Genomic DNA, 9,966 nt, shown 5'->3' with positions numbered 1-9,966 from the left:
ATCTCAGATCTCCTTTTGCTCATCCTTTCATCTTCTTCATCTTTATTTCCACTCAGACACAAAGAATACAACAACTTTGTTCCTTGCGAGATGTAATATTTCATTCCTTATTGATACGATTAGTTGTGAAATGTTGTTAATAAAATTCAGTTGTCGAACAATCGTCGCGGATTGTGCATCAAACGTCTTAAAGGCATCACCCCACGAATCTGGGGAGAGTTCCACGGGATGCGGAGCTTCCACAAGGCTGGCGCACTCCAATTGAACTCCTTGTAGAAAATAGCGCGCCGGAACGCCCGAAGTCGTATATTCAGGACCGTTTTTTACGGCAATCAGGAAGAAATGGACGGAATAACCCTTCTCTCCATAATCTACTATCCCGTATACGAATACTCCAACTGAAACCCGCGCCACCTCAGATTCGTGGAGTGAGACAGCGACTCCGTTGGCGGTGTTCCGAACAGGCGAACTTCATCTTGACGCTATGCTGTCTTAGCAGAGTATGGGCTTTTCTCATGTTCTCATCCCACTCCTTCTCAAACTCCTTCGCTCTTGGCGTCCGGTCGTTCTCATGATCACGTTTCACCTGACGACGCGACCTCCTCAGACGCTTCTCCTGTCCAGAGTCGCCAGTATGTAGTGCGGGCAATACATACAGAATTGCACGTGGATATACTGTTTTCACAGATGCAAAGACGAACATCTTCCTCGGTGCTAAACCGGGAGCGCTTTCTTTCCAGCCTCCTGAATGCATATAGTGAAAGAATAGGTGTCGAACACACCCTTTCTGGTCCGTAATCCAATATTGATCGTTGACGGAACTTCTTTCCGCACTGCTCGCTTTTCAGACTTGCCAAGTGGAGCTTCGGTTGATGTTGAGCCCTCCGATACCCTTTCTGGAACCGTAGTTTGATTTCTGTTTAGAAATCTCTCGGTTACGTGTCGCATCAAGAAAATCCGCACTTCAGCAGTTATGTCGATACGGTTGCTCAGAGGAAATCGCCCCAAAAAATCCGAGCCTGGCAGGACTCGAACCTGCAATCTTCGGATCCGAAATCCGACGCCTTATCCATTAGGCCAGAAGGCCTGAGTGTTTGTTTTTGCTTAGGAAACTCTCAGTTACGCATTGCATCAAGAACATCCACAGTTCAGGAGTTATGCCGATACTTTTGCTCAGAGAAGCCATCCAAAAGTTCCGACCCTGGCAGGACTCGAACCTGCAATCTTCGGATCCGAAGTCCGACGCCTTATCCATTAGGCCACAAGGCCTGAGTGCTTGTTTCTGCTTGGGAACCTCTCAGTCACGTATTGGACATACTACGTCTTACCTTCCCAAATCATGTCGATACCTCTTGCACAGAGAAACGCCCAAAAGTTTCGACCCTGGCAGGACTCGAACCTGCAATCTTCGGATCCGAAGTCCGACGCCTTATCCATTAGGCCACAAGGCCTGAGTGCTTGTTTTTGCTTGGGAACCTCTCAGTCACGCATTGGACATAGAACGTCTTATCATCCTGAAATCATGTCGATACCTCTTGCTCAGAGAAACGCCCAAAAGTTTCGACCCTGGCAGGACTCGAACCTGCAATCTTCGGATCCGAAGTCCGACGCCTTATCCATTAGGCCACAAGGCCTGAGTGCTTGTTTTTGCTTGGGAAACTCTCAGTCACGTATTGGATATAAGAACGTCTCACAGTTCAGGAGTTATGCCGATACTTTTGCTCAGAGAAATGCCCAAAAGTTTCGACCCTGGCAGGACTCGAACCTGCAATCTTCGGATCCGAAGTCCGACGCCTTATCCATTAGGCCACAAGGCCTGAGTGTTTGTTTTTGCTTAGGAACCTCTCAGTCACGCATTGGACATAGAACGTCTTATCATCTGAAATCATGTGGATACCTCTTGCTCAGAGAAACGCCCAAAAGTTTCGACCCTGGCAGGACTCGAACCTGCAATCTTCGGATCCGAAGTCCGACGCCTTATCCATTAGGCCACAAGGCCTGAGTGCTTGTTTTTGCTTAGGAACCTCTCAGTCACGTATTGGACTTAGCAACGATCCATAGTTCTGAAATTATGTCGATACCTCTTGCTCAGAGAAACGCCCAAAAGTTTCGACCCTGGCAGGACTCGAACCTGCAATCTTCGGATCCGAAGTCCGACGCCTTATCCATTAGGCCACAAGGCCTGAGTGCTTGTTTTTGCTTAGGAACCTCTCAGTTACGCATTGCATCAAGAACATCCACAGTTCAGGAGTTATACCGATACTTTTGCACAGAGAAACGCCCAAAAGTTTCGACCCTGGCAGGACTCGAACCTGCAATCTTCGGATCCGAAGTCCGACGCCTTATCCATTAGGCCACAAGGCCTGAGTGCTTGTTTTTGCTTAGGAACCTCTCAGTCACGTATTGGACATACTACGTCTCACATTCCGAAATTATGTCGTTACCTCTTGCTCAGAGAAACGCCCAAAAGTTTCGACCCTGGCAGGACTCGAACCTGCAATCTTCGGATCCGAAGTCCGACGCCTTATCCATTAGGCCACAAGGCCTGAGTGCTTGTTTTTGCTTAGGAACCTCTCAGTCACGTATTGGACATAGTACGTCTCACATTCTGAAATTATGTCGGATACCTCTTGCTCAGAGAAACGCCCAAAAGTTTCGACCCTGGCAGGACTCGAACCTGCAATCTTCGGATCCGAAGTCCGACGCCTTATCCATTAGGCCACAAGGCCTGAGTGTTTGTTTTTGCTTAGGAACCTCTCAGTTACGCATTGGACATAGTAGGTCTCATATTCTGAAATTATGTCGGTACCTCTTGCTCAGAGAAACGCCCAAAAGTTTCGACCCTGGCAGGACTCGAACCTGCAATCTTCGGATCCGAAGTCCGACGCCTTATCCATTAGGCCACAAGGCCTGAGTGCTTGTTTTTGCTTGGGAACCTCTCAGTCACGTATTGGACATAGTATTCCACATTCTGAAATTATGTCGGATACCTCTTGCTCGAGAAACGCCCAAAAGTTTCGACCCTGGCAGGACTCGAACCTGCAATCTTCGGATCCGAAGTCCGACGCCTTATCCATTAGGCCACAAGGCCTGAGTGTTTGTTTTTGCTTAGGAACCTCTCACTTACGTATTGGACATAGTAGGTCTCATATTCTGAAATTATGTCGGTACCTCTTGCTCAGAGAAATGCCCAAAAGTTTCGACCCTGGCAGGACTCGAACCTGCAATCTTCGGATCCGAAGTCCGACGCCTTATCCATTAGGCCACAAGGCCTGAGTGCTTGTTTTTGTTTTGCATCAAGAACATCCACAGTTCATTTGCCGATACTTTTGGGAACCTCATCTCCCATCTTCGGACAAGTCGACGCCTTATCCATTCCCTGAGTTCTTGTTTGGGTACCTCTTGACACTGAGAAACGCCTCTTGCTCGAACCAAAAGTTTCGACCCTGGCAGGACTCGAACCTGCAATCTTCGGATCCGAAGTCCGACGCCTTATCCATTAGGCCACAAGGCCTGAGTGCTTGTTTTTGCTTAGGAACCTCTCAGTTACGTATTGGACATAGAACGTCTTATCATTCTGAAATCATGTCGGATACCTCTTGCTCAGAGAAACGCCCAAAAGTTTCGACCCTGGCAGGACTCGAACCTGCAATCTTCGGATCCGAAGTCCGACGCCTTATCCATTAGGCCACAAGGCCTGAGTGTTTGTTTTTGCTTAGGAACCTCTCAGTTACGTATTGGACATAGAACGTCTTATCACCTGAAATCATGTCGATACCTCTTGCTCAGAGAAACGCCCAAAAGTTTCGACCCTGGCAGGACTCGAACCTGCAATCTTCGGATCCGAAGTCCGACGCCTTATCCATTAGGCCACAAGGCCTGAGTGTTTGTTTTTGCTTAGGAACCTCTCAGTTACGCATTGGACATAGTACGTCTAATCATTCTGAAATCATGTCGATACCTCTTGCTCAGAGAAACGCCCAAAAGTTTCGACCCTGGCAGGACTCGAACCTGCAATCTTCGGATCCGAAGTCCGACGCCTTATCCATTAGGCCACAAGGCCTGAGTGTTTGTTTTTGCTTAGGAACCTCTCAGTTACGCATTGGACATAGAACGTCTTATCATTCTGAAATTATGTCGATACCTCTTGCTCAGAGAAACGCCCAAAAGTTTCGACCCTGGCAGGACTCGAACCTGCAATCTTCGGATCCGAAGTCCGACGCCTTATCCATTAGGCCACAAGGCCTGAGTGCTTGTTTTTGCTTAGGAACCTCTCAGTCACGCATTGGACATAGTAGGTCTCATATTCTGAAATTATGTCGGTACCTCTTGCTCAGAGAAATGCCCAAAAGTTTCGACCCTGGCAGGACTCGAACCTGCAATCTTCGGATCCGAAGTCCGACGCCTTATCCATTAGGCCACAAGGCCTGAGTGCTTGTTTTTGCTTAGGAACCTCTCAGTCACGTATTGCATCAAGAACATCTCACAGTTCAGGAGTTATGCCGATACTTTTGCTCAGAGAAGCCATCCAAAAGTTCCGACCCTGGCAGGACTCGAACCTGCAATCTTCGGATCCGAAGTCCGACGCCTTATCCATTAGGCCACAAGGCCTGAGTGCTTGTTTTTGCTTAGGAACCTCTCAGTCACGCATTGGACATAGTACGTCTTATCATTCTGAAATCATGTCGGATACCTCTTGCTCAGAGAAACGCCCAAAAGTTTCGACCCTGGCAGGACTCGAACCTGCAATCTTCGGATCCGAAGTCCGACGCCTTATCCATTAGGCCACAAGGCCTGAGTGCTTGTTTTTGCTTAGGAACCTCTCAGTTACGTATTGGACATAGAACATCCACACTTCAGAAATCTATGTTGGATACCTCTTGCTCAGAGAAACGCCCAAAAGTTTCGACCCTGGCAGGACTCGAACCTGCAATCTTCGGATCCGAAGTCCGACGCCTTATCCATTAGGCCACAAGGCCTGAGTGCTTGTTTTTGCTTAGGAACCTCTCAGTCACGCATTGGACATAGTAGGTCTCATCACCTGAAATAATGTCGATACCTCTTGCTCAGAGAAACGCCCAAAAGTTTCGACCCTGGCAGGACTCGAACCTGCAATCTTCGGATCCGAAGTCCGACGCCTTATCCATTAGGCCACAAGGCCTGAGTGCTTGTTTTTGCTTAGGAACCTCTCAGTCACGCATTGGACATAGAACGTCTCATATTCTGAAATTATGTCGATACCTCTTGCTCAGAGAAAAGCCCAAAAGTTTCGACCCTGGCAGGACTCGAACCTGCAATCTTCGGATCCGAAGTCCGACGCCTTATCCATTAGGCCACAAGGCCTGAGTGTTTGTTTTTGCTTAGGAACCTCTCAGTCACGCATTGGACATAGTAGGTCTCATATTCTGAAATTATGTCGGTACCTCTTGCTCAGAGAAACGCCCAAAAGTTTCGACCCTGGCAGGACTCGAACCTGCAATCTTCGGATCCGAAGTCCGACGCCTTATCCATTAGGCCACAAGGCCTGAGTGTTTGTTTTTGCTTAGGAACCTCTCAGTTACGCATTGGACATATAGGTCTCCATGTTCTGAAATCATGTCCGGTACCTCTTGCTCAGAGAAACGCCCAAAAGTTTCGACCCTGGCAGGACTCGAACCTGCAATCTTCGGATCCGAAGTCCGACGCCTTATCCATTAGGCCACAAGGCCTGAGTGCTTGTTTTTGCTTGGGAACCTCTCAGTCACGCATTGGACATAAGAACGTCTCACACTTCCGAGGAATTATGTCGATACCTCTTGCTCAGAGAAAAGCCCAAAAGTTTCGACCCTGGCAGGACTCGAACCTGCAATCTTCGGATCCGAAGTCCGACGCCTTATCCATTAGGCCACAAGGCCTGAGTGTTTGTTTTTGCTTAGGAACCTCTCACTTACGTATTGGACATAGTAGGTCTCATATTCTGAAATTATGTCGGTACCTCTTGCTCAGAGAAACGCCCAAAAGTTTCGACCCTGGCAGGACTCGAACCTGCAATCTTCGGATCCGAAGTCCGACGCCTTATCCATTAGGCCACAAGGCCTGAGTGCTTGTTTTTGCTTAGGAACCTCTCAGTCACGTATTGGACATACTACGTCTTACCTTCCCAAATCATGTCGATACCTCTTGCACAGAGAAACGCCCAAAAGTTTCGACCCTGGCAGGACTCGAACCTGCAATCTTCGGATCCGAAGTCCGACGCCTTATCCATTAGGCCACAAGGCCTGAGTGCTTGTTTTTGCTTAGGAACCTCTCAGTTACGTGTTGGACATAGAACGTCTTATCATTCTGAAATCATGTCGATACCTCTTGCTCAGAGAAACGCCCAAAAGTTTCGACCCTGGCAGGACTCGAACCTGCAATCTTCGGATCCGAAGTCCGACGCCTTATCCATTAGGCCACAAGGCCTGAGTGTTTGTTTTTGCTTAGGAACCTCTCAGTTACGCATTGGACATAGAACGTCTTACCTTCCCAAATCATGTCGATACCTCTTGCTCAGAGAAAAGCCCAAAAGTTTCGACCCTGGCAGGACTCGAACCTGCAATCTTCGGATCCGAAGTCCGACGCCTTATCCATTAGGCCACAAGGCCTGAGTGCTTGTTTTTGCTTGGGAACCTCTCAGTCACGTATTGCATCAAGAACATCCACAGTTCAGGAGTTATGCCGATACTTTTGCTCAGAGAAGCCATCCAAAAGTTCCGACCCTGGCAGGACTCGAACCTGCAATCTTCGGATCCGAAGTCCGACGCCTTATCCATTAGGCCACAAGGCCTGAGTGTTTGTTTTTGCTTAGGAACCTCTCAGTCACGCATTGGACATAGAACGTCTTTATCATCTGAAATCATGTCGATACCTCTTGCTCAGAGAAACGCCCAAAAGTTTCGACCCTGGCAGGACTCGAACCTGCAATCTTCGGATCCGAAGTCCGACGCCTTATCCATTAGGCCACAAGGCCTGAGTGTTTGTTTTTGCTTAGGAACCTCTCAGTTACGCATTGGACATAGTAGGTCTCATATTCTGAAATTATGTCGGTACCTCTTGCTCAGAGAAACGCCCAAAAGTTTCGACCCTGGCAGGACTCGAACCTGCAATCTTCGGATCCGAAGTCCGACGCCTTATCCATTAGGCCACAAGGCCTGAGTGCTTGTTTTTGCTTAGGAACCTCTCAGTTCACGTATTGGACATCAAGAACGTCTCACAGTTCAGAAATTATGTCGGTACCTCTTGCTCAGAGAAATGCCCAAAAGTTTCGACCCTGGCAGGACTCGAACCTGCAATCTTCGGATCCGAAGTCCGACGCCTTATCCATTAGGCCACAAGGCCTGAGTGTTTGTTTTTGCTTAGGAACCTCTCACTTACGTATTGGACATAGTAGGTCTCATATTCTGAAATCATGTCGGTACCTCTTGCTCAGAGAAACGCCCAAAAGTTTCGACCCTGGCAGGACTCGAACCTGCAATCTTCGGATCCGAAGTCCGACGCCTTATCCATTAGGCCACAAGGCCTGAGTGCTTGTTTTTGCTTGGGAACCTCTCAGTCACGTATTGGACATACTACGTCTTACCTTCCGAAATTATGTCGATACCTCTTGCTCAGAGAAACCAAAAGTTTCGACCCTGGCAGGACTCGAACCTGCAATCTTGGATCCAGTCCGACGCCTTATCCATTAGGCCCAGGCCTGAGTGTTTTTTGCTTGGACCTCTATCCATTGGTCTTTTCTAAATTATGTGTATTCAGAGAAACGCCCAAAAGTTTCGACCCTGGCAGGACTCGAACCTGCAATCTTCGGATCCGAAGTCCGACGCCTTATCCATTAGGCCACAAGGCCTGAGTGCTTGTTTTTGCTTAGGAACCTCTCAGTCACGCATTGGATCATAGTAGTCATCATATTCTGAAATTATGTCGGATACCTCTTGCTCAGAGAAACGCCCAAAAGTTTCGACCCTGGCAGGACTCGAACCTGCAATCTTCGGATCCGAAGTCCGACGCCTTATCCATTAGGCCACAAGGCCTGGGTGTTTGTTTTTGCTTAGGAACCTCTCAGTCACGCATTGGACATAGAACGTCTTATCACCTGAAATCATGTGGATACCTCTTGCTCAGAGAAAAGCCCAAAAGTTTCGACCCTGGCAGGACTCGAACCTGCAATCTTCGGATCCGAAGTCCGACGCCTTATCCATTAGGCCACAAGGCCTGAGTGCTTGTTTTTGCTTAGGAACCTCTCAGTTACGTATTGCATCAAGAACATCCACAGTTCAGGAGTTATGCCGATACTTTTGCTCAGAGAAGTTATCCAAAAGTTTCGACCCTGGCAGGACTCGAACCTGCAATCTTCGGATCCGAAGTCCGACGCCTTATCCATTAGGCCACAAGGCCTGAGTGCTTGTTTTTGCTTGGGAACCTCTCAGTCACGTATTGGACATACTACGTCTTACCTTCCCAAATCATGTCGATACCTCTTGCACAGAGAAACGCCCAAAAGTTTCGACCCTGGCAGGACTCGAACCTGCAATCTTCGGATCCGAAGTCCGACGCCTTATCCATTAGGCCACAAGGCCTGAGTGCTTGTTTTTGCTTAGGAACCTCTCAGTTACGTGTTGGACATAGAACGTCTTATTCTGAAATCATGTCGATACCTCTTGCTCAGAGAAACGCCCAAAAGTTTCGACCCTGGCAGGACTCGAACCTGCAATCTTCGGATCCGAAGTCCGACGCCTTATCCATTAGGCCACAAGGCCTGAGTGTTTGTTTTTGCTTAGGAACCTCTCAGTTACGCATTGGACATAGAACGTCTTATCACCTGAAATCATGTGGATACCTCTTGCTCAGAGAAAAGCCCAAAAGTTTCGACCCTGGCAGGACTCGAACCTGCAATCTTCGGATCCGAAGTCCGACGCCTTATCCATTAGGCCACAAGGCCTGAGTGCTTGTTTTTGCTTGGGAACCTCTCAGTCACGTATTGCATCAAGAACATCCACAGTTCAGGAGTTATGCCGATACTTTTGCTCAGAGAAGTTATCCAAAAGTTTCGACCCTGGCAGGACTCGAACCTGCAATCTTCGGATCCGAAGTCCGACGCCTTATCCATTAGGCCACAAGGCCTGAGTGTTTGTTTTTGCTTAGGAACCTCTCAGTTACGTGTTGGACATAGAACGTCTTATCATCTGAAATCATGTGGATACCTCTTGCTCAGAGAAACGCCCAAAAGTTTCGACCCTGGCAGGACTCGAACCTGCAATCTTCGGATCCGAAGTCCGACGCCTTATCCATTAGGCCACAAGGCCTGAGTGTTTGTTTTTGCTTAGGAACCTCTCAGTTACGCATTGGACATAGTAGGTCTCATATTCTGAAATTATGTCGGTACCTCTTGCTCAGAGAAACGCCCAAAAGTTTCGACCCTGGCAGGACTCGAACCTGCAATCTTCGGATCCGAAGTCCGACGCCTTATCCATTAGGCCACAAGGCCTGAGTGCTTGTTTTTGCTTAGGAACCTCTCAGTCACGTATTGGACATAGAACGTCTTACATTCTGAAAGTTATGTGCCGATACTTTTGCTCAGAGAAGCCATCCAAAAGTTCCGACCCTGGCAGGACTCGAACCTGCAATCTTCGGATCCGAAGTCCGACGCCTTATCCATTAGGCCACAAGGCCTGAGTGCTTGTTTTTGCTTAGGAACCTCTCAGTTACGTGTTGGACATAGAACGTCTTATCATCTGAAATCATGTGGATACCTCTTGCTCAGAGAAACGCCCAAAAGTTTCGACCCTGGCAGGACTCGAACCTGCAATCTTCGGATCCGAAGTCCGACGCCTTATCCATTAGGCCACAAGGCCTGAGTGTTTGTTTTTGCTTAGGAACCTCTCAGTCACGTATTGGACATAGAACGTCTTACATTCTGAAATCATGTGGATACCTCTTGCTCAGAGAAAAGCC

The 9,966-nt window shown here is 48.2% G+C and overlaps 2 protein-coding genes across 2 annotated transcripts; both read right to left on the bottom strand.

Moving 5' to 3' along the window:
* Positions 1-415: 415 nt before the first annotated feature.
* RB195_009889 (uncharacterized protein) lies at positions 416-754 on the bottom strand (the record flags this gene model as incomplete). The annotated part of the gene is made up of 1 exon (XM_064190648.1): positions 416-754. One exon carries the CDS (start codon positions 752-754, stop codon positions 416-418), a length of 339 nt encoding a protein of 112 aa, XP_064048231.1.
* Positions 416-2,169, bottom strand: RB195_009888 (uncharacterized protein; the record flags this gene model as incomplete). The annotated part of the gene is made up of 4 exons (XM_064190647.1): positions 416-744; positions 783-1,035; positions 1,124-1,217; positions 2,132-2,169. The coding sequence occupies 4 exons, from the start codon at positions 2,167-2,169 to the stop codon at positions 416-418; spliced, it is 714 nt and encodes a 237-aa protein (XP_064048230.1).
* Between the last annotated feature and the right edge of the window lie 7,797 nt (positions 2,170-9,966).

This window comes from Necator americanus, chromosome III (assembly GCF_031761385.1).
Source record: "Necator americanus strain Aroian chromosome III, whole genome shotgun sequence".
Classification (NCBI taxonomy): domain Eukaryota; kingdom Metazoa; phylum Nematoda; class Chromadorea; order Rhabditida; family Ancylostomatidae; genus Necator; species Necator americanus.
Note: the sequence above shows the minus strand (reverse complement) of the source record. Positions and strands in the feature narration are given on the sequence as shown.